The following is a 22,569-nucleotide window of genomic DNA, read 5'->3' as shown; positions in this document are numbered from 1 at the left end:
ATGCCCAGCAGCCAGAGTGATGGGCACCCCTCTTCTTGACATCCGGTAGCCTGTTGCACTCAGGGAGAAGGCCACCTTCCTTACAGCACCCGCAAGGGCCAGCAGGACGCTGCCTCCCTGGCCGTCTGCCTCCGCGTCCTTCTACTGTGCCCCGCTGACCCCATGCAGCCCGGTGGCCTCCTGGCCGTCCCTCTCATACACCTGTGCCAGGGACCGTTCTCTCTCTGCCTGCGACACTCTTCCTCCCGCTCCTTCACCACGTTCACGTCCGCACTCAGGGCTCACCTCCGTGACACCTTCTCTGTCACCCTTCCTAAAAACGCAACCCTCTCTCTCTGCTCTGCGTTTTTGTGTTGATAGTCCTCATTAGCATACCATCCAGGTTCTTGATTTACGTTGCTTATTTTCTGTTTACCTCGATTGAAATGCTAGATTCCCAGGGTGGGATTTTTAAAATTCTGTCTCCCTGAGTGATAAACACTGGTTGAATGAATGATATCGTAAAACGATAGAGAGGGAAGGGTAAGGGAGGGTGGAGACCCAGGCAGTCATGCTTAGCGATATCAGCAATTTTAATCAATATCGATAGTGATTTAGCACTTTATGGCTCAAAATTTTATATATATATATATATATATATATATGTGTATATATATGTACATACACACATATATATATATAGATTGAGAGAGAGAGGGAAAGAGAGAGGGAGGGAGTTTACCTACCTCTCAAAATTATCTTTTATATATATATATAAATATAATATATAAACATATATATATACAGAGAGAGAGAGAGGGAGTTTACCTACCTCTCAAAATTATATTATATATATATATATATATATATATACACACATATATAAACATATATATACACATATATATAACATATATATATATATATATATATATATATACAGAGAGAGAGAGGGAGTTTACCTACCTCTCAAAATTATGTATATATATATATATATATATATATATATATATATATATGAGGAGTTTACCTACCTTGCTACAATGGAAGTCCCCTAATGAACTGACTTATATCATAATCACTGTATCCATCCCTAGTTCTAATATATAATTTCCCACCAAGTAAAGGCACAGATGAAGTATTTCCAAGTGCTTAAAGAAATGAAACAAGTGATATTCTTATTACCTTCCTCATCATCACCATGAAATATTTGTTAATTTTATATATTAACCAGACTGGCATGTTTTCAAAGAAGCAGAATGCGGGGTCCCTGGGTGGCCTAGTCGGCTAAGCGTCCAACTCTTGATTTCGGCTCAGGTCGTGATCTCAAGATTCATGAGTTTGAGCCCACGTGGGGCTCCGTGCTGACAGCATGGAGCCTGCTTGGGATCTCCCCTCTCTCTGCCCTTCTCCTGCTCGCACTCTCTCTGTCTGCCCCCAAAATAAACTTTTTTTTTTTTTTTAAAGGGGCAGAATTCATCTCTGCCCTCTTGGGAGTTTACAGTATCAACACAAATAGCTTTAGCTCCTTAAGTTGTAGAATAATACAGTACCTGAAAAAAAAGGCAACATATTGGTTTATTTTTATAGTGTGTTCATGAGCATGGAAGTGTATTTTCTACAGTGTGTTCATTACAGTGTCATGCGATAGTATGCGGTTATTATCAAACCGGTTGGTTTTGTTCCCAAAAGAAAATTACGTTAATTTTCATCCTGAAGCCAATTTAAAAGAAACGTCTCTTTACCCAGCACAGAAACAGTTCCTTGACTAAGACTCTCCTTTTACCTTTTAGATTTAGCCGTCATCCGGATTTCCCATTTTCTGATGAGTGTTAATGGCATTGTCTGTGCTCCCTCCAGAGTTCTTTGATTTGGTTCGATGATTGGCGAACACCAGGCACTTGGTTTATCCCCTGTTGCTGCCTCGTCAACCACAGTGTGACTCCGCAGGTTAGGAAATGAAAGTCTCTAAACCCAGTCTTTTCCCTCCAAAGTAAATGAGAATACGTTTCAAACAACCTAACCTATCAATGCCCTGACTTTTTAGTCTGTTTTGCTGTTTCCTGTGTCACTGAGGTTAAAATGCTGATATGCACTGAAGTGATCACAAGGAAAATATAAAGCCCTAAAAAAAACAAAACAAAACAAAACAAAACAAAACTAACCATTTAGTTATTTCCAAAGTCTAGCTTTTTGCTTGTTCATAAGAATTTTTTTCTCTTTGGCTCTGAGAATTTACCACACTTATACAATTTTATCAGACCTTTTAAAGGGATCTAAAACTCAATTCATAGGTAATATAAGAACTGTCATATTTCCACAAAAAAATTAGTCATGATGCCACAAACAAGGAAAGTGTCAAGCTGAATGAAAAAGGACGACCGAGATCTGAAAATTATCTGATAAAGATTTTAAAGCCACCATTGTAAACACTGTTCCAACGAGCAATGACAAACACACTTGGAACTAGTGGAAAGATAGAAAGTTTCAATAAAGAAACAGAAGATATAAAGAATTACAAAATGGAAATTTTAGAGCTGAAAATTACAAGAATCAAAACAAGAAACTCAAAGGATAAACAGAGGGGGCGCCTGGGTGGTCCAGTTGGTTGAGTGTCCAACTCTTCCATTTCAGCTCAGGTCATGATCTCACGGTTTGTGGGCTCAAGCCCTGAGTCAGGCTCTTCGCCGACAGTGGGAAGCCTGCTTGGAATTCTCTCTCCCTCCCTCAAAAATAATTAAACTTTAAGAAAAGACATTAAGGGACAGAGGAAATAATTAACGTACTGGAAGATAAAACAATATGAATAACCCAACAGGAACAAGAGAGAGAAAGTCAGCTGGAAAAAACAAAACAAAACAACAGCCTTGTGGACCTTGAAGAAGAACAAAAGTTCTAACATTGTGTCTTTGGAGTAGAAGGAATTTGGAGATGCTGGTAAAAGATACGACTTTTAAGTTATGAGGACCTGATGTTCGGCATGGTAATTACAGTTAATGATATTGGACTGTATAATTGATATTTGCTTAAAGACTAGATCGTGAGTGCTTTCACCAAAAAAAAGGTGACCAGGGGCGCCTGGGTGGCTCAGTCGGTTGAATGTCCGACTTCAGCTCAGGTCATGATCTCGTGGTCTGAGTTCAAGCTCCGCATCGGGCTCTGTGCTGACAGAGCCTGGAGCCTGCTTCCGATTCTGTGTCTCCCTCCCTCTCTCTCTCTGTCTCTCTCTCTGCCCCTCCCCTGCTCATGCTCTGTCTCTCTCTCTCTCTGTCAAAAATAAGCATTAAAAAAAAAAAGTTAAAAAAAAAAAAAGTGACCATCGGAGGTGATGGGTGTATTAGCTAACCTGATCATGGGAATCATTTCATAATGTCTATGCTTATCAAATCATGTTATGCACTTTAAATACATACAGCTTATTTGTCAATTATACCTTTGTTAAATGGGGGGGGGTGGGAGAAGTGGGGGCAGAAACAGAAGAGGGAGGGGAATAGCTATAAAAGGGAACATGAGGACCCTCGTGGTGATGGGCACGTCCTTTCTTGATTGTGGCAAAGGGTTCGCGAAACACACACGTGAAAAAAATCACAGACGCGAATCAGTACACAACTGGGGAGGTCCGGATAAGACCAGCGGATTGTGTCAAGGTCCGAACCCTGGCTGTGATGCGGTGCTATGGGTTTTCGGGATGGTAACGTTGGGGGAAACTGAGTAAAGAGTACCTGAAATGTTCTGTATTATTTCTTACAACTTCATGTGAATCTACAATGATCTCAGAATAAAACGTTTGCTTTACAAAATAAGAAACCGGAAAATTGATTCCAGATCCACACCTTCCCTCTCCTTCTGGATTCTTTTCTGATCCCTGGTCAAAAGAACAAAAGAACGTGGGTGAGACTCTAGCCTTAGGCCCTGCCACCAGCCTTTTGTAATCCCAAGAATGTGCTGCTCAGAGCACAACCTGGAGGAAGCGGAATTAAAAACAAGAATAATTTATGGGCCACCTGGTGGCTTAGTGGGTTAAACATCCAACTCGATTTCTGCTTGGGTCATGATCTCACGGTTCATGGGTTCAAGTCCAGCATTGGGCTCTGTGCTGACAGTGCAGAACCTACCTGGGATTCTCTCTCTCTCTGCCCATCTCCTGCTCATGCCCTCTCTCTCTGAATGAATAAACATTAAAAACAGACAAAAAACCAGGAGTGATTTAGCCCAGCCAGTGAAACCAGTAACCCGATACACATCCCCTCCCCCTGCTCTGAAATTGAACTATGGGGATGTGAAGCCAGTCGTGGGACTTGACATTGCTAGTTACCAAATGGTGAGATAAATGAGAATTTGGGGTGAGGAATTCAAGAGTCCAAATGAACCCCAGGGGAAGAACAATCCTTTCTGGAAACTGTTGTTAAATTCGATTTTTAATTTTCCCCCACATTCAAATGATCAACCATAAATACTTTCCTTTTTTAAAATATATTTTATTTTTTAAAGCTTATTCATTTTTAAGGGGGGTTGGGACAGAGTGAAGGAGGGAACTCCAAGCAAGCCCCCAAACTTGTCAGCGCAGAGCCCGATGTGGGGCTTGAACTCACGAACCACGAGATCATAACCTCACCCGAGATCAAGAATTGGGACACTTAACTGAGCCATCCAGGCGACCCGGACCATAAATACTTTTCTTCAGCAACAGGAACTCTCCGACTTGAGAATATAGAGTTGGGGGCGGGGGGGGGGGGGGGGCACTCTTTTTCCTAAACTTCAGTGTCCAAAAGCTCAAATGCTATCAGTTCATAGACACATTTGTAAGGACTTCAAAATAGAATAGTAACTTTCCTCCAGGAGATCTTTATAAATGTCTCGTCCTACTCAAAGTTAGCGAAAGTGTAATTTTTCAAAAAACTTCGCATCTATTGGAGAGCCAAATTTCAAAAATGGTGTCATTGGTAAAGGGGACTGAGAAAGAAGGGCCATGATCTATTAAGAGCAGGGCACCACACGCTTTCTCCATTTGCACCCACGCGTCTTGCGGGGAGTCTTCAGCTCCAGCTGTCTGCCACGAAGACCACGTTTCAAAGGAAACTGCATTTAGAATCAGAACTTCAAATTTCTGTATCACAAAGTTATCGAATCAAGATTAACAAAAAAACAGTAAAGCATATTCACACCATTGCTTCGAAAAGAATTTGTGACCAAACACAATAAATTAGCGAGAACAGAGTTTGGACCATGATTAAATGTCTTTTCAATTTTTTTTTATTTCATCTCTGGCTCAGCTTAACATTTTTTCTATTTTGAGGGGTGTTTTATGATGTACATAACACATGAGTAAAGAAGTGCATTTACAGAATTATGACCTAAATAAGCACACAGGTACTTGGGTGCAAGTTCCAAAACTGTTACTAACAGTGGAGGTTCCAGCAAGAACGTGGACTCCAGGGGCGCCCGGGGGGCTCTGTTGACCAAGCCTCGCGACTGGGCTCAGGTCAGGATCTCACAGTTGGTGAGTTCGAGCCCCACATCCAGCTCTGTGCTGACGGCTCGGAGCCTAGAGCTGCTTCGGATTCTGTGTCTCCCTCCCTCTCTGCCCCTCCCCTGCTCAAACTCTGTCTCTCTTTCTCAAAAATAAACATTAAAAACAAATTTTTTTTTTTAAACGATGGACCTCAGTTGAGAGGTCCGTTGGCCCTGCGAGCGAGGCGGGGGAAGGCAGTGCTGTCCCCTGTCACGGAGGCCGTGGGGAGCACGGAGGACCCCGACGGCAGCCCTACGGACCGCTGTTCGCTCCTGCAAGGAGGCGGGCGGGCGGGCTTTCACCGAAGCGGCTGGGCGCTCGCGGACAAGGTGATGGGCGGGGCGCGCCTCAGGGAGAGCTGCCCCGCCCCCCGACCGCCCCCCAGCCACCCGCCCCAGCAGCCACCCGCCGCCCCCGCCGCCCCACCGCTTCGCCTTCCCGGCCCGAGGCCCCGGCGCCGGCGCACCTGCCGACCCGCAGAGCCGGCCCTGCGTCCCCGCGCGGTGCGCGCTCTCGGCAGCGCCACGGGCCGAGGCTGAGTGGGCGTGGACGTCCCGGGCCGGGGTCGGCGGCCTCTCCCGCGACCCCCGAGGAGAGCCTCAAGTCCACAGGCGCGGCAGCGGCGCCCTCTGCTGCCGGAGCCGCGAACGCACCGCCGAGCGGGCCAATGGCGCCCCTGGCGGTCGATCCGGCGCACAGCGCGGAGCCGGGCCGCCAGACCCTCCTCCGAGGCAGGGCAGGCCTGGATGCGGCCTGGGGTCCCACCCAGGGTCAGGCCTGGGGTGCGGCCTAAGGCCCCTCCTGGGGTCCCCGCCTACTCGCCTACATTCATCCGTAGGGACCGCCCCGGTGCTTTCCTGATGTTTCTCGGAGACTCAACGGAGCCTTCCAGCCACCGGAGCTGGTTTGCAGCTGAAGGAGTTCTCATTGCGTGACCACGTCCTTGACCCAGTGACTTAGGACCGGGTGTCCCTCATCTTTGCCACACTTGCTGGTGCTCTTGCTATTTCAAGTGGCTCTCGTAAAACACGACATAAAAATCTGTATTCCTTGTTTCTGTAGAAAACAGAAGCGTCTCCACCAGGCTTGAATTACACCGAGGACTCTGTAAGATGTGGAAATCAGCAGCCGAGGGAGGAAGATCGGATCATCAGTTCAAGTCCGGTAGCTTTAAAGCTTACGAGTTAAATCTTCAGTATTTATTTACTTGCTGTCTTATCAAAATGTTAAGTGAACAGGTACATGACTGTACATCCAGTATATAATGCATATGCCTTTTAAAAATCAAATCACAGACCATGTGTGCTGTGGGACAGGTTTTGCGAAGTGTTCGTGCACGTGTGTTATCTGTGTGTATGGATCACGTATTTTATGTAATCTGTTTATCTACATGGGTCGTAGACATGGGCATAGATTAGAAGGACCCACTAGGAAGAGGATTCTTCTTAGATATTGCTAGTTTAGGCCATTTTTACTTGTTATAATTGAGCTTTTCTCAGTTTTCTTTACATTCTGAATCCGGTAGAATTACTTCATTAAATAGCAAAATTCGGTAAATATTAGTAGAAAGCACTATTAGCCTATATGGTGAACTTTTCTTTCGTTTAACATGAACAGGGAAAATCCTGCCATTCGTTCATGAAAATGAACCTTTTTCGTGGAACATAAGAACTTGTAGCAGATTTTAAGACAATGGCCCAAAGCATGGTGCTCGAGTGCCATCCGGTGAGCAGAGAGGACACGAGTCACACACAGCCCCGAGCGAGCCCGCTGGACGGACCCCGGACGCTGAGCGCAGGAGGGCAATGACCCACGTGTCCTCTCTGCTTGGGGTCCCCACAGCCGTATTTAAGAAAAGCCTCTGTGTTGAACTGAGACCCTCTCCCGCCTTCACCCAGCTTGTCTCTGCACGTGTGAACGTAAAGATTTTGCTTTAAAATCATCTGGGGGGATTGAGGGAACAGAGCCACACAGATGGCGGGAGGCCGGCCCAGGGTCTCAAGCGGGGCTGGGTGACACATGTAGAGACTCGTGCTATGGTCTCAAATCCTGTATTTAAAAATTTCCATAATACAACCTTTTTTCCGAGGGTAGAGGCCCGCCACACAGCCTGTCTGGTCAAAATCCTGTCACACTGTGCTCAAAGGAGCCGTAGGACTGGGGGGTTCTCCACAGAGAGCGAGCACCGCTCCCAGGGCGGCTCCCTTCCCGTCACCCACCACCGGAACTGTGTGGACCTCTCAGGGAGCGCAGCTCTGTTCCAGGCAGGAATCCGCCCAAGTCAAAGCCGGTCGCCCCCACCTCCCTGGCAGAGCCCTGCCTCGGCTCGGGCCTCATGGACCCGTTGGGCCGGGCCGGGGGGGAAGAGGGAGGCCGTGCTCAGTATTCTATGTTGAAAGGATAGTCCTTGTGGTTTTTAGCTCTGAAAACAGGAAAACAAGTCAAAATGAAATGTTTATTACGTTTAAGAGAAACCTTCTAAAAGACACAGCTGTGTGTTTTCAAGCTCCCGATGTATTCAGTTAGTCTTGGGACTCATTCAGAGGCCCATCCTCCGAGGGGAAAGCCTTATGAGAAGGTTTAATTAACCTAAAATGCATACGATCAACACCTATTCGGAATCGCCTCAACCCGAATACTGTTCCCTCCCCCTGGAACGGAGGTAAAGGAGACGTATTTACGTGGGCAAGGTGCACATTCGGAAATTCCTGTCCAGGTCGAGGATGTCCTTCATGTCCCTTTCTGATAATTCAAAGTCAAACACCTGCACCCAAAACAAAACGTTCACGGTGAAGTCAGTCCAGTGACCATCTCGTTGAGCACACGTCGCCTGCAAAGCGCTGCACCAGACCTGCCGGGGACACAAGATGCGCAAGAAAACACTGCACGCGGCACCTGCAACTTCCCCGGATCGTCAGCCTTCCTCCGTGAACCGCGGCTGTGACCCTGTGCCTGACGCTGGCTGCCCCGGGCTGGGTGACAGCCCCTGCAAAGACAGGACGTGTACTGCAGTCCCCCCCCCCCCCCGCCCGAGGGGAATAAGGGACGAGCCGGAATCAAGAGGTGGGAGTGAGCAAAGAATTTTTCCCGTCGCTCAAAAACAAAACAAAACAAAAAACACAAAAAAAAGACCCCCCCCCAAATGAAAAACACCAAAAAACCCCTCCAAAACCAAATGAAAGTGAAAAACCAAAAACATTCGTGCCCCACGCCCTCCCAGCTCGGACACTGGGTCCCCGGGACCACTGGCTCTGACGGTAGCCATAACACAGTGTAATTCTTGTTTCTTTCCTCATGAAGCAGAATTCTAAGCTGCACCCCCTTTGCTCCTAATACCCGTGAGGACTATGACCCCCACTCCTGAAACACGATCTGTTCTCCCAGGAGAGCCAGCCCCGGTCCCCAGCTGAGGAGCCGGGAGGGAGGGTGCAGCGACTCCCGGGAGGGGACCGGCCGGGCCCGGCCTCTACCCACAGGAGACCCTCCGCCCGGTCTAGCAGAAACCAAGGGCTCGGTGTCAGCAGAGGCTCTGACTGGAGGGCGGCCTTCGGTTCTGGAAGGGCCCCACGAATCCGGGTCTGGGCAGCCGGGCGCAGCGGTCCTGAGACTTGGGGAGCGGGCACCCGGCTCGGGGGCACAGCCCTGCGAGCCTCTGGCCGGCACCCCGGCTGTTCGGGACCTCCTGTTCGCCGGCTCCCGGGCTGGGTTCGTGCCTGTCACACTCTGGGGTTCCTCGTGCTGTGGCCGCAGCTCCACCCGGCCCCTCTGCTGCGTCAAAGCCACACAGGGCCTGCTTGTGCGGTGGTCGGACCCCCAGCTGACTACCGTGTGATCCCAAACCCTCCGAATAAAAGAAGAACCCTTTCCTGGATATTCTCACGGATCCGTGTTGGGGTGACAGATTTGGGGATCACGATCACATTCCTCTGGATCTGAAATCGGACCACAATCTGCAGAAAAAAGGTCTCGTATCAGACAAGGGGAATCACAGATTCACACTTTACTGTGCAAAGTCCCAAAGTCAGGACAGCCGGAACTTTTATCACAGGCTCTTCTGTCCCAAGGTCCCTCAGAACCCCAACTGGCATTTTCTGCACAGTTCCATGGAAAAGCTCAGAGGACTTGCCAACGCCTTAATGACAGTTCACGGAGACGCCCAGCCCCCAAACACTGGACATGAGAGCAAGGAAGTCTCTCCTGTTCCCCTCAGCCGGGGGGCCCCACATTTGGAGTCCCGCCCACGGGCCTCGCAGCCTTAGTGGGTGGGAGCAGGCGCCCCCTGTGCTGGTGAATTGGAAGCTTGGGGCCAGAGTGAGCAAACCCTTCCTCCGTCCGGTCCCCGGCTCCGAGAGGAAGCGGGGAGACCCCCCCACAGCCTGCGGGTAGCCCCTCCTACCTGGGCGGGAGACCTGTTGTACTTCTGTGCAATCCTCTGAATCACGGGGTCATCCAGGAGGGCCACCCCCTCACTAGAGAGAGCAGGACAGGGCAGGGTTCAGGGGGGACAAGGCTGGGTGCCTCCTGCTTTCAGACACACAATACCTCCTCCAAAACCAAGACCTAGGTTTATTTTTGTCTGATCACAATACTTGCTCCGGGTAGGCAATTCAAATGATGTATAGGAGCTCATCACCCGCATCCCACCATCTAGAGAAGACATTTCGGTGGGGACAGCTGGGCACGCTGCTTTTCCATGGACATTTTTCTCGAGAGCCAGGGGGCAACGTGAGAGCGTAGGAGGCAACGCGTTCTCCGCGCTTTGGAGAGGCCCTGGGCAGGTAGGGCTGACTTCTGAGCTCTTACTGCGGGGCCTGGGGCGGGGCCTCTAGTGCTGCTGGTAAATAATTGTCGATATTCACGACGGTAATTTCAGAACAGTTCAACTCAAATACCAAAACACAAGGGGAAGCTTCAGTGCAGAGAACTGGAAGGCTGTGGCCATGGCACTATCCCTCAGGGGCTGTTCAGCAGGGACAGGCCCTGGTCACCCTGGAGAGCCATTGCTTTGGCCCCTGCCACCCACTGTGGCTAAAGTGCCCCAAGTTCAGCCACAGAACAGGACCCCGCCTTCCAGCAGCTCCCCAGCCGCTACGAAGTTCAAACACATGTACCCCACTTCCCACGGGAGACACACAGGTCATAAGAGTCCGATGCTTTCAGCCCTTCCTGGGCCCCTAGTCTGTCCAGGTCCTGAGCCAGGGGCTGTTGGAGAGCCACAAGTTACACGCGGCCCCTGTACTCACGCAGCTCTGACAAGTGGGAGACTGAAAAGCAAATAATGGCAAGACAGTGTAATGAGGGTTATGGACAAAACCTCGATAAGGGGAGTCAGGAGGGCTTCCTGGAGGAGGTGATGCTGACTTGAACTGGACATTAGAAATCAGAGTTAGCCAGACTTTAAAAACACAAGATGGCTGGGGCGCCTGGGTGGCGCAGTCGGTTAAGCGTCCGACCTCAGCTCAGGTCATGATCTCACTGCTTGTGAGTTTGAGCCCCGCATCGGACTCTGTGCGGACAGCTCAGAGCCTGGAGCCTGCTTCCAGTTCTGTCTCCATCTCTCTTTGCTCCTCCCCTGCTCGCTGTCTCTGTCTCTCTCTCAAATATAAAATAAACCATTAAAATATATATATATATATATATATATATATATATATATATATATAAACAAGATCTCTAGGTAAAGAGACCAACCTATGCAAAGGCACAGGCTAGAAACACGGCGCTCTACTCCGGGAGCCCCGCGTGGGTTCAGGTGGTGGGTGCACACTGTTTGCGGGAAGACACGAGGCCAGAATTAGGCCGAGGCCAGACCGGCTGGGGCTCCTAGGCCCTGCCAAGAACCGAAGGATTTTCAAGCAGGAGAGTGACCTGATCAGACTGAGACGGCTCCCTCGGCTCCCGCGCGGACAACGGATCGGAGCCGGGCAAATCGGAGGGGACAGGCTGCTCTGATGACCGGAGAGAACTCCCACTTAACTCGGGCCGTGATGGCGAGAACGGAGATCAACAGACAGATCCCAGGTTCTCTGGCAGAATCAGAGTGGATTCTGGGGGACGGGCTGGAAAGGCAGGATTGCCGGGTGTCCGGTCTGGGGGTGCCGAGCGGGTGGGGGCTCGTGAACGGACGCAGGGCGCACAGCACACGGTTCCGGTGCTGGGGAACGAGGACGCGTGCAGATGGAGATATCTGTGACCCATCTCGACCGGAAGGCGTAGCAGCGGGCCCGACGTGCTGGTCAAGAGCTCAGACCAGGCTGCTGCCCTCCTCTGACCGCCGGCGCTGGCCCCTCCCCCAGCCCACACGCCCCGCCCACACCTGCCTGTGTTAGGCCCTCCGCTAACTATCCAAATCCAGCAGGAGGGGGCATCTCTCCCCCCCACCCCCACCACGGACACACCCCCACCTGGAACCGCCGAGGGGCCGGTAGGCTGTCACGGTCACATCTCTGGATTGGCAAAAGTTGATCAGATTCTTCTGGGTAAGATACGGGTGGCACTCGACCTACAAGGAGAAGCACCGCTTACCGAGAAAATTCAGGTCACCGTACACGGGGGAAGGGCACACTCTTAATGTCTCGGCTGTCGCCGATGAGCTCCGGGACCGCCTCGGGGCTCAAGCGTCCACACCTAAAGTAAAAGCCACTGAGAACGGGCAGGAGGAACACCCCGTCGCCTGGACACTCGGCTGGCACCTGCTCCGGGAGGCCCTCCCTCTGACCCTTTACTTTCCGCTCTCGCCCGCGTCACCATCTGACATCTTCCACATCGTACTTATTGGCTGTTGTCTGTCTCCCGCCGCTTGATGCGAGGTCCACAGAGGCAGGGGTCTGGGCTGACTTTGTTTTGTTCCCAGACACGCCCCCAACATCCAGAATAAGCCGGCCAGAGAACCCTCTGTCAAGGCTCCGTAGGTGCATGGAGGACGCTGGGGAGTCATGTGGGACACACGTGCTCCAGGGGACTCCAGTGGCCATTTTGAGAAACTTGAGAGCGGGATTTCTGCCTGCACATTCTGCAAATTCTCACGTACAATTCCAGGTCATCAGTGGGCTGAAAATACTCCTTTAGAGTGAATTAAGAGCTGCAAACAGTGCCCTTGAGGGTCAGGAACGTGCTGGGCACAGCCACCACAAATAGCAAGGAAAACTTCTGAGGGGATGTTGCTGGGGGCTCAGAACCCCAATTAGGAAACAGCCCCTCAGGCCCCTCCCACCCCACAGAGGAGGCAACAGCTCTCCCCCCCCCCCCCTTAAAGTGCTGCTCAACAGGAACCCCGACAGAACGGGGGCGTATATCATGCACATGAACATTCTAGGCACGCCAGGGTTTAAAGCAGGGAAGCTAAGGGGCGCCTGGGTGGCTCAGTTGGTTGGGCAGCTGACTTCAGCTCAGGTCATGATCTCTCGGTCTGTGGGTTTCGAGCCCCGCGTCGGGCTCTGTGCTGACGGCTCAGAGCCTGGAGCCTGTTTCAGATTCTGTGTCTCCCTCTCTCTGACCCTCCCCTGTTCATGCTCTGTCTCTCCCTGTCTCAAAAATAAATAAAACGTTAAATAAATAAATAAATAAATAAATAAATAAATAAATAAAGCAGGGAAGCTAAGGCATGCCTCGCGTCGGGACAGGTGCCGCTCTGAGGAAGGCGGCTAGGAGAGCTTCCAGAAGGCAGAGGCTGTTGGGCTTTGGGCTCCAGGCGCTGACCAGCACGCTCCCCTGTGGAAACTCGCTGAGCGATGCCCAACCTCTCCTGCATCCACGCTACACCGTGTTTATAAAAAAAGGAACGTGATGCTCTATTCTCAATATCCCCAAGCGGAGACTATGCAAGTGGCCGTCGATGCTAGAGTGGGTAACGATAGTGTGGTGTGTGTGCCCAGCGGAATCCCACGCAGAAATCAGAACGACGGACGATCGTACAGGAATGCAGAGGAATCCAACAGACGCGATGTTGGAAGAAGCCAGACGGGAAAGAGTACGTAATGGGTCACTTTATCTACATAAAGTTCAAGAGCCAGTGTCCGCTGTTAGTAATCGGCACACGGGCTGTCCTTTGTCGGGGGGCGGTCAACAGGAGGAAGAGTGGTGGGGCTTCGGGTGCTGGTCACGCGCTGTTTCTCATTCTGGATGTAGGCAGAGAGTGAGGCTCGGTTTACGAGAATTTACTGAGCTCTACTGTCATGGGTGCACTTTTTAAATGTACATGACACCTGAGCAAATGTTTAGGTAAAAGAATGTACTGCAAAAAGGCCCTTTCTGCAAGTGAAGCCCTCTCCTCACGAGCCAGCTCTCTGCACAAAAGTCCTGGCAGAGTCCGTGAACCTGGGGTCTTTCGGCTGCCCGCCCCCCCGGTGGAGGGACGGGGAGGGGCCCAGGTGCCTTCCCAGGAAGCTGCGAGCAGCGATGTCAGGGAGGGAGGAGGGCGAGACAGGAGTGTCACCACTTCTGCATGGAGAGGACCAAGCTCAGCCCGTGGCCGACCTCCCGAGGACCCCACCTAATCGAACAAGCCTTTCCAGAAGCTCTCCGGCCTCGGCACCCGTTACTTGCCTCACCGCTCCCTAAGTCACCATTTTTGCAGCCACGGGAGAAAAATGCCTACTCTGTGCCCCCTGTTTCATTTCCAGCGTAGCCAGGGGGAACGTGACGGCTGAAAAGCCAACTCCATCTGTTAAAGCCTCACCTGGTTCGTCAGTGGCTTGAACCTCAGGTTGGGTTTATTCAAAAGCCTCTCGAGCTGCTGGTGGTTGAAGTTTGACACCCCGATGGCTCTCACCAGCCCCGTGACCACCAGGTCCTCCATGGCCTAAAGACAACAAACAGTCGTTCTGCTTCCCCCTCCCCCCACCATCGCCCACGCCCCTCCCTCCTCTGCACACGTCGCTAAACCGGCTCCACCCGGGCTTCTAAATATCCCACCCGATGCCCCGCAGGCATTTCTGCCCCCAGGGCCTCTAGTGGCCGGGGACCCTGGGCACGTTGTGTGACCACACTGAGCCTCAGTGTCCTCATCTGCAAAGTGGGGACGAGCTTGTTCATGTCACAGGGTTGTTTTAAGGATCCCATCAAGTAACACACACAAAGCATTTAGCACAGGGCTAGAATGTGGCCAACACTCAACACTTCAGCTGTTATTTCTCCCCTTCCTCTGAACATGTGTGACACAGGGTTCGGCAGGGATGCCCGTCGCTCGCCACTCTTTCTACCTAGCGTATACGCTTCCTAAGCGCAGTGACGTGCCATCATCCTCCTGCTGGCCGTGAACTTCAGGAGGTGTCGGGCTGGCGTGGGGCACCTCGTCAGCAGTAGGTCCTGGGTCCTGAGCGGCCACGGGCCGGGGACCAGTCAGCGTGCACCAGCCACTGCCTGGAGGCACCAGCATCACCCGGAGACTCACCCGGGCTGCACGCGGCCCGGACCCCAAGCCACAGCTCTCCTGAGGGGCAATGCCGTGGGACAGAAAGCGCTGGGGCCCCTGGACGCTGGTCCTGACAGCCCAGATCCCTCATCTAATCTGTTTTGCCGACTGCCCTGTTTAAGAGAAATGGGGGGAGGGAGAGGGTGGCCTGACTGGTGCGCCTTCCGACTCTGCCTGGTGCTCGAAGGCCTTCTCTCGCCCGTCTCCCTGGACTCAGCAGACTCCAGCGGGAGCTCACTGCTTCCCAGGCCTCACACCGGCCCTCCTCCGTCCCACACCGTTTGCAAAATTACACGCGCCAGGTCAGCGGGGCTCCACGGGAACACTGTCGCCTTCCACACCTGCACCCCTCACCCGCGATGCCGCTGCTCGCTACTTTATTCCAGGTCTCTTCCCCCTTTTTGCCTGGAAACCTGCCACTCGGCCTCCAGCCCCACACAGGCCTGGCTGGGCTGCCGGACCTCGTTCCGAGATGCTCGAGGCCCAGCGGTCCGCAGTCACACGACAGCAGTGGTAGCTACGGCCAGGTAATGGACGGGGGGATTCTTAAATGTTCTTTCTCATACTCTTCCGTATTTCTGTAACGACCAAGTGATACTCTTTCATCAACAAACAAGTGGACACCGGGGTGCCTGGGTGGCTCAGTCGGTCAAGCGTCCGACTTCGGCTCAGGTCACGATCTCACAGTTCCTGGGTTCAAGCCCCGCATCGGGCCCTGTGCTGACAGCTCACAGCCCGGAGCCTGCTTCGAGTTCTGAGTCTCCCTCTCTCTCTGTTCCTCCCCCGCTTGTGTTTTCTCTCTCTCTCAAAAATAAATAAACATTAAAAAAAAACAAAAACAAAAAGTCGACACTGAGACTAAAACGGAGTGGGGGGGGGGGGGTCTGACTTAGTCATCCCTGGAACTGACGTCCTGGCAGAGGAACCAGCCGGAACTAGGGCGGCAGATGGGCGGCCGGGATCAGGTGCTGGTTTCCCGCTCACAGCGCACACGAGTGTGTCGGGGGACAACCGCACCCCGCCCCCCCCCACGCGTGCACACGACCCGCCGTCACCTCGCCCGAGGCCGGCGGGACGCGCCTCACCTCCCACGTGTCCAGGAAGTCCGTGTCGCTGGGCAGCACCATGCCGTTGCGGTCCAGGGGCAGGTCTTCCTCCCCGGGCTGGGAGGGGCAGAGGCGGGGGTGGACGAGGGACCACGGGGTCCTTGAGGAGGCCTGGGGAGAGCTCCCCGCACCCCCCGCCGGGCCTGACCAGAGGGAAGGTGCTGCCCCTGGGCTCTGCGCCTCCCGGACGGTACCTTGAAGCCCATGGGCCAGTGCATGAGGTAGAGGTCCAGGTAATCCAGCTTCAAGGCCTTGAGACTCTTGGTGCAGGCCGCCTTCACCAAGGACTTCTCGTGTCTGGTGCACCAGAGCTATGGGGGGCGCGGGGGGGAGGAGGAAGCCAGCGTCAACTTCTGCCCCTCAGTCCCCCAAGTCCGGGAGCAGGAAGACAGACAGCATCTGGGACCAGAAGGCAACGAATACGGCGGGGGCAGCGACATCACCCTCAGATGGTTCCGGAACTCTCTCGGGAAGGGGTCTCCAAAAGCGGGCTCCTTCTGCCTGACTCCCACTACAGGGAGACAGGGCCACTGTGAAACATTTGGGAGGGGGCAGTCTGGTTATTTGGATCCACTAGGACCAGAAGAAACAACCAGAACCAGACCAAAGCAAACGGCTGTAAGCAGAGAGGAGGAGAACTCTGGAGAACTTGTACGTTGCTTCCCACCTACGTCTCCTCCACGTTCAAGGGCCTCTGTTCTCAGGGCCTCCTAATCATGCAGGTTAAATTAGGGAAGTTAACACCCACTGCCTTGTATTGATTTAGAGATTTCCAGCCACACCCCCTGTGAAGTAGAAAATGTGCCATTTTCTCCCTCCCATTACGTCCCCTGTTACACTATTTAGTTCTAACTGTGACGGAAGCTAATCCAAAGACTCCGTCACAGCAAGAGAAAAACCAAAAATAAATAAGTACGAGAAAGAGAATTAAAAGATATAAAAACAGACTCTCACCATAGCGTACTGATGACAAAAGAGAAGAAAAAAAAAAACCCTAAAAATTATCATTAACAATGGTACTCTCGAAACAGCGAGTATAAAAAAAATTGTATTTCCGTGACTTTTCCGAATTGCGGGAAGAGTGAACACACTTCCCCTGCGGACTCAGAGGGCACCAGGAGCAGCGGGCCCCGGGTGACGGGGCTGACCGAGCCATCCCGTCCCCCAACTCGCCTCGCCTCGCCCTCACCAGCCCTCTGCCCTCGCTCCACAGGCACTGATGACTTACAGAAATCATCCGGAAGTGGAACAGAAGGGCAAATGTACAGAAACCACACTGAGTCCTGCAATTGTGGAAATTAGTCCCGGAAACTCCTCAGGAGATGATCGAATCCGGACCCCCGTTTTATACGCGGTGGAGCTGTGTCATCCAGGGACTCTCCTGGTCCCTCGGGGTTTGTGACAGGAGGTGGGGCCGTGACAGACGGCCGGGCCATGAGAGACAGCGGGAATGACAACCCGTGGCTCCTGGCCTCAGAGTCCTAACACTCTGCTTCAAAGTCCAAGGCAGGGGAGTTCCGGAACTCTCCCGCGGTCTGGACCTGCCCCTACCGGGCCCTGAGCACCTGTCTCCCTCCTGAGCCGGCTCCCGCGGTCCGAGTCCGGGCTGTGAGTGTCCTCTGCCTCCCGCTCCAACACCTGCTCCCTCCGGCTGCTGCAGTCACCCAGCTCTGACACAAGTCTGGCTCGTCCGGAACCCGAGCTCCCTGCTGAGAACCCGCGCCGTTGTGCGGTGTGCGCGAAGAGTAAGCCCCCTGAAAGGCGTGACTCCGTCACCTGGCCTGTCCCCGCCGCAGCCGCACTTCTCCTGACTGACGTTTTCCGATCCAGGAACACCGAGCTCCTTCCAGGCCCCCGTCCCCCCGGTGCTGTCCCGTGCCTCGGGCCCCTGCCCACGCTGTCCCCTCTGCTTGTCACGCTGTCCCCGACACCCGCACCTGCACCGCATCCAGTGCGCGCACGAAGCCTCACGAGTGTCCCGTACGCACTGGTCATCAGCTCCTGTGGGACCAGAAGACCCTCCCCACGCTCGGCTACCCTGCTGACCCAGCCCGCGTGGGCTGCACCCTGCTCGCCCTGCACGCCGAGTCCTACCTTACTGACGACAAACAGGTCCTGCCGGGTCACCACGCCCTCCTCGATCTTGCACTGGATCCCGGCTCCGACCTCACTCTCGTTGTGGTACAAGTAAGCGCAGTCAAAGTGCCGGAACCCCGCGTCTATCGCCACTTTCACTGCCTCCGTCACCTCGCCCGGAGCTGCCTGCAAAAGGAACGTGACAGAGGCGGTCCGCCCACATCAGGCCATCCCAACCTCAGCGCTGGAAAACGTAGAGTCAAACAACACACGAGCGAGGAAGCGCTAAAATTGGGGAAGGTCAGGGGCAGAAAGGATTTAGATGCAACCTAAGTTCCAACACCTTTCCTTACCTGGGGGAAACCCTATAGGTATTTTAGGGCCTGCAAAGAACCGAGATGCCGCGCTTCCCGAACGAGCAAAGGAATAAATAAACGCGGGGCGAACCGGGATAGACACTGAGACGCAAGAAGGTGCAGACTCACCCTCTACCCGAGGAGACCAGGGGGCCAAGTGTGAAGGTAAGCGGGTGTCCGCTCACACGAAGACAACCCGGCACACGTGGGGCACCTCCCCAAGCCCCGAGCGGCACTACGGATTCCCTCAAGAAGGTGAGGTTCAGAAAACGCTCGCGGTGAGCGGGGTGGCTCAAGCGAGCAAAGGCACGGGACGCGGGGGCAGAGGCCTGGGGAGGACCCGGGACACGAGGCACGAGCATCCCCAAGGGCTCTGCAGCCCACGCGGCACCCCCTCGCGTGAGCCTCCCTGACCCCAGGCGCCGGGCCAGAAGAATGGTCCGCCTCTGACAAGCAGCACATTCTGGGGGGCCAGAAGCTAAGGAAGCGTCCACCTGAAGTTAGACAACGATCCACCCAGGACTTAGAAGGAAAGGGAATCTGGAGACAAGGACGCACATCAAGTAAAGATATGACACAGAAGATCAGCAGAGCCGGAGGCCAGGTCTTTGAAAGCCCTTAATAAGGTGGACAATCTTCCCACAAGACTGGAAACCCGAAAACCGGTCATACAGATACAACAGAGACCCCAAATCTCGGGAAATGCTACCAGTAACTCTCAGCCGACAATTGGGAAAAATGAAAAGAATGAGGGAAATCCCTAGAAAACCTTGCTCAAGAAGAAGTAAAAGCTGACTTCCCCTATAATTATTTCTAAAATGAAGCAATTAAACACACACACAGAGTTCTGCAAAAATTTCAAGGATGTAATCGTCCCAATTTAACACAAAATCTTTCAGAGAAGAGAAAAAGAGAGCATACTCCCAACCCCTTCCACCAAACCGGCATAACCCTGGAGTCAAAAGCAGACAAGAATATTCAAAGGAAAGGCCTGCGTTCATCTCACCCATGAATAAGAGTTGCAAAAATCCTAAGCAAAATGACATCAGAACGGATGCGACAACGTATATGAAAAACTAACATACCACACCCACAGAGCTTATCTTAGAGAGCCAAGGGTGGCTTGATATTAGAAAATCCATAATAATTCACCACATTAACAGATTAAAAAAGAAATCACATCGGGGTGCTTGGGTGGCTCCGGTTGGTAGAGCATTCAACTCTGGAGCTCATCTAAGGTCATGATCCCAAGGTCGTGGGTTCGAGCCCTGTGTTGGGTTCTGCACCGAACGTGGAGCCTGCTTGGGATCCTCTCTCCCTCTCCCTCTGTCTTCTTCCCCCGCATGTGTGCTCTCTAAAATTAAAAAAATAATAATAAAAAAATAAAAACTAAATCATGTCAGTCAATGTTGGATAAAATTCAACACCCATTTGTGATTTAAACTCTCAGTCAACTTGGAAAAAATGAAGCTCTTTAACCTGGTAAAGAATGTCCACATTTAAAACAACAATAAATATAATTTAAAAAAAAAAAAACCAAGAACAAAAGCAAGCCAAAGAACAAATGGGCAAACATCATCCTAAATGTCCAAGTATCAGAAACAGTCCCTTAAAGTCAGGAACAGAACAAGAATGGTCACTGTAGTGGAGGTCCTAGCCATCCAGAAGCAACTCAGAAAAAACAATTTGGGACTTAAGGATTAGAAAAAAAGAAATGAAAGGATCGTTTGTAGATGATATGATCATTTATGTAGAAAGCCCAAACGAATTCACAGGCAAATTAAAAGAACTCGCAAGACAATTTGGCAAAGTGGCTGAAAATGTGATGAATATACCAAAGAAGGCTTTTTTTTTTTTTTTTTTTTTTAAAGAAGGCTCCACACCCAACAGGGGGCTTGAACTCCCGACCCCAAGATCAAAAGTCGCATGCTCCAGCGACTGGGCCAGCCAGGCACTCGGAGATGATTGTTTTTCAATGCATCAACAGCAAACAAGCTGAAGACATAATTTCAGAGCAGTTTCACTTCCAATAGTATCGCGGACGGTCCAGGATCAGGAATGATTCCATCAAATGAAGTGTATGCTTTCTACAGGGCAAGCTGTATATACAACCAGATGAAGAGAGAGAGACGCCTTCAATCCAGGACAATTCATTAACACAGAAATACACTGGGCTTGTAGAAAGCCGGATTTAGTATCATCAAGTTGCCAGTTCTCCCAGGCTGATCTACAGATTTAATGTGATTCCGCAGGCCCAGAATGGGCTCTGTCCCCACCTCTGGGACCTGGGCTGCCCTGTGTTTTCTGTGGCAGAGATGTGAGCTCCAAGCCTAGGCTCCAGGATGCCCCTTGCTCTCTGGTGCCTGGGCCATCACCACGAGAGTACCCCAGATTCTCCTGCTTGAGGTCGAGACTTGCGTTGAGCCACGAGCAGCCCAACAGTCCCAAGTGAGAGCGGCCAAACCCCACACACTGAGCGAGCGGCCCGGATGCATAGAGCCCAGCTGACCACCCAACGGGCAGCAGTGATGATGCACATGCTGCCGTCAACGATGGAGCTTCTGTGATTGGTTGTGGGTGCATCGCTTCCGGAGCAACCGACAGCTGATGGTTGATCTGTGACGGTACACTGCTGGAAATAACTAAATCCAAGCAAGACTTCGTGTGGATCCAGAAGGGGTCACTAAGACTGGTCCGTGCACCTGAAGCCCAACAACACGAAAAGGAACCTTTGGGCCTCTGAAACGGCTTCTGCAGGTTTCCCTTCGCCGTGTGCAAGGCAGTTCGCCTGGACTCCCACCCCCAGCAGAAGACAGTGCATAAGAGCAGGACTGGAGGCAGGCAAGAAAGTGCGAGCATGTAACCCCCTGAGCCCCCTGAGCAGCTCCCGAAAGCACATCCAGGGCCACATGCTGAGAACCGCAGTGAGTAGAGTTGCCTCCTTGGTCTTTAAGAGTTGGTAAGTACACAGAAGACACGATTTAAATACTGTGTTGATGAGCAGGGGTTGATGACTCCAATGCCTACTCATCTGGTAGCTTCTTAAGTGACTTCTCAAGTGAACATCTTTATTGAAGACAAAGTGTACAGAAACAAAAGAAACAAGGAAGGCCTGGTTAGCGCCTGACTGAAATCACGGATAGGAGTCACAGCGGCCAAAGTGCAGCAAGTCCCCGAGTGCCCCGCCTGGTTCTCACTGGGCGCTGCACGCTTTCCCTCTGAAACCCCACTGGCGGTGGGGGCACCTCCTTGTCTGTCCTGCGGGTGGCAAGTCCCGCCAGCCTCTGGGGAGGCGCCACCAGCCCGACCACCAGCCACGACTCCAGCCAGACTCCAGCCCTCCGGCCCTGACCCTGCCCCGACCACCGGCTGCTCCCAGCCACGACCACCAGCCCCGACCCCAGCCAGACCCCAGCCCTCCGGCCCAGACACTGCCCCGACCACCTGCTGCTCCCAGCCACGACCACCAGCCCCGACCCCAGCCCTCCGGCCCTGACCCAGCCTCACCACCGTCCCCTCGGGGCTCCCGCGAACTTTTACTTCCGAACGCCTCACGCACCGCCAGCATTTCCGGAGAACCTCCCCCTTCAAACAGGGGCGGTGGCGCCGAGGCAGGCAGTCCTGGGGGTCCCCTCCGCGTCCCGGAGCGCCGCGGACGGGAAAGGCCCTCCCTCCCCCAGGTCGTGAGGCCACCTCACCTTCCAGGTGCCCAGGCCCAGAGCCGGGATCTTCTCCATGGTTGCCAGCACTGCCGCCGCCGCCGCCGCACGACTCCGGGGGCGCCCCTCCGCCTCTAGCTCTGCGACTGGGGACGGCGGGTGGGTGGGCGTGCGGGCGGGCGCTCCGATTGGCCGCAGCGCCAAGCGGGGGGCGGTGCCGGCGGGAGGCAGCTCTGATTGGCTGGCGGCTCCAGGGTGCCGTTAGCTGGAGACGCCCCTCGGGCCAGGGGACACACCCACAAGTCTGGAAGCGGGAGAAGCGGCCGTGTCTGTGCGCCAGCGCCGGACTTTTCGGCTCTGTTCGCGCCGTCCCAGCTCGGCTCCGATCTTACAGCCACAGGTCCTGGGAGCACAGCGTCAGGAGGGGCGAGATGCCGGACTGGTGGGCTGGTGTTTCGAGGGTCCCAGG

The 22,569-nt window shown here is 52.9% G+C and overlaps 2 protein-coding genes across 6 annotated transcripts in view; one reads left to right on the top strand and one right to left on the bottom strand.

Annotated features, from left to right (window-relative positions):
* Nucleotides 1-6,601, top strand: part of LOC115518224 (prostaglandin F synthase 1-like) — a 29,259-nt gene extending 22,658 nt beyond the window's left edge. For 2 of the 3 annotated variants that reach the window (XM_030321620.1, XM_032593814.1), the window contains exon 11: nucleotides 1,773-2,607. In XM_030321620.1, the coding sequence (XP_030177480.1) occupies nucleotides 1,773-1,815 (43 nt within the window). In that variant the 3' untranslated portion in view covers nucleotides 1,816-2,607. Of the gene's footprint in view, nucleotides 1-1,772; nucleotides 2,608-6,553 lie in introns of those variants that run through there. The other variant, XM_030321621.1, reaches the window with a different exon arrangement.
* Nucleotides 6,602-6,660: 59 nt separating this feature from the next.
* Nucleotides 6,661-22,226, bottom strand: AKR1E2 (aldo-keto reductase family 1 member E2). 3 transcript variants are annotated; one of them, XM_030321622.1, is made up of 11 exons: nucleotides 22,140-22,196; nucleotides 21,431-21,507; nucleotides 18,104-18,271; nucleotides 16,204-16,320; nucleotides 15,989-16,066; nucleotides 14,169-14,291; nucleotides 11,896-11,993; nucleotides 9,888-9,960; nucleotides 9,358-9,441; nucleotides 8,173-8,255; nucleotides 6,661-7,913 (listed from the first exon to the last, which is right to left on the bottom strand). In XM_030321622.1, exons 2-11 carry the CDS (start codon nucleotides 21,470-21,472, stop codon nucleotides 7,871-7,873), a joined length of 909 nt encoding a protein of 302 aa, XP_030177482.1. In that variant the 5' UTR covers nucleotides 21,473-21,507; nucleotides 22,140-22,196; the 3' UTR covers nucleotides 6,661-7,870. The 3 variants fall into 3 exon arrangements, with proteins under 3 accessions (XP_030177482.1, XP_030177483.1, XP_030177484.1); XM_030321623.1 differs by lacking the exon at nucleotides 21,431-21,507 and having other exon boundaries at nucleotides 22,140-22,226; XM_030321624.1 differs by lacking the exons at nucleotides 21,431-21,507; nucleotides 22,140-22,196 and adding an exon at nucleotides 19,622-19,718.
* Nucleotides 22,227-22,569: the final 343 nt, after the last annotated feature.

The sequence above is a fragment of the Lynx canadensis genome, chromosome B4 (genome assembly GCF_007474595.2).
Source record: "Lynx canadensis isolate LIC74 chromosome B4, mLynCan4.pri.v2, whole genome shotgun sequence".
Classification (NCBI taxonomy): domain Eukaryota; kingdom Metazoa; phylum Chordata; class Mammalia; order Carnivora; family Felidae; genus Lynx; species Lynx canadensis.
The sequence above is the reverse complement of the archived record's forward strand: the minus strand, read 5'-3'. Positions and strand labels throughout refer to the sequence as shown.

Excerpts from the sequence above, each read along its gene's own strand:
- AKR1E2 (XM_030321622.1), bottom strand. The coding sequence starts at position 21,472 with ATGAGTAGGCATTGGAGTCATCAACCCCTGCTCATCAACACA. Across the intron at positions 9,961-11,895 it reads CGGCCCCTCGGCGGTTCCAG|TGAGGGGGTGGCCCTCCTGG; the intron begins GTGGGGGTGTGT and ends TGCTCTCTCTAG. Across the intron at positions 9,442-9,887 it reads ACAACAGGTCTCCCGCCCAG|ATTGTGGTCCGATTTCAGAT; the intron begins GTAGGAGGGGCT and ends TTTTTTCTGCAG.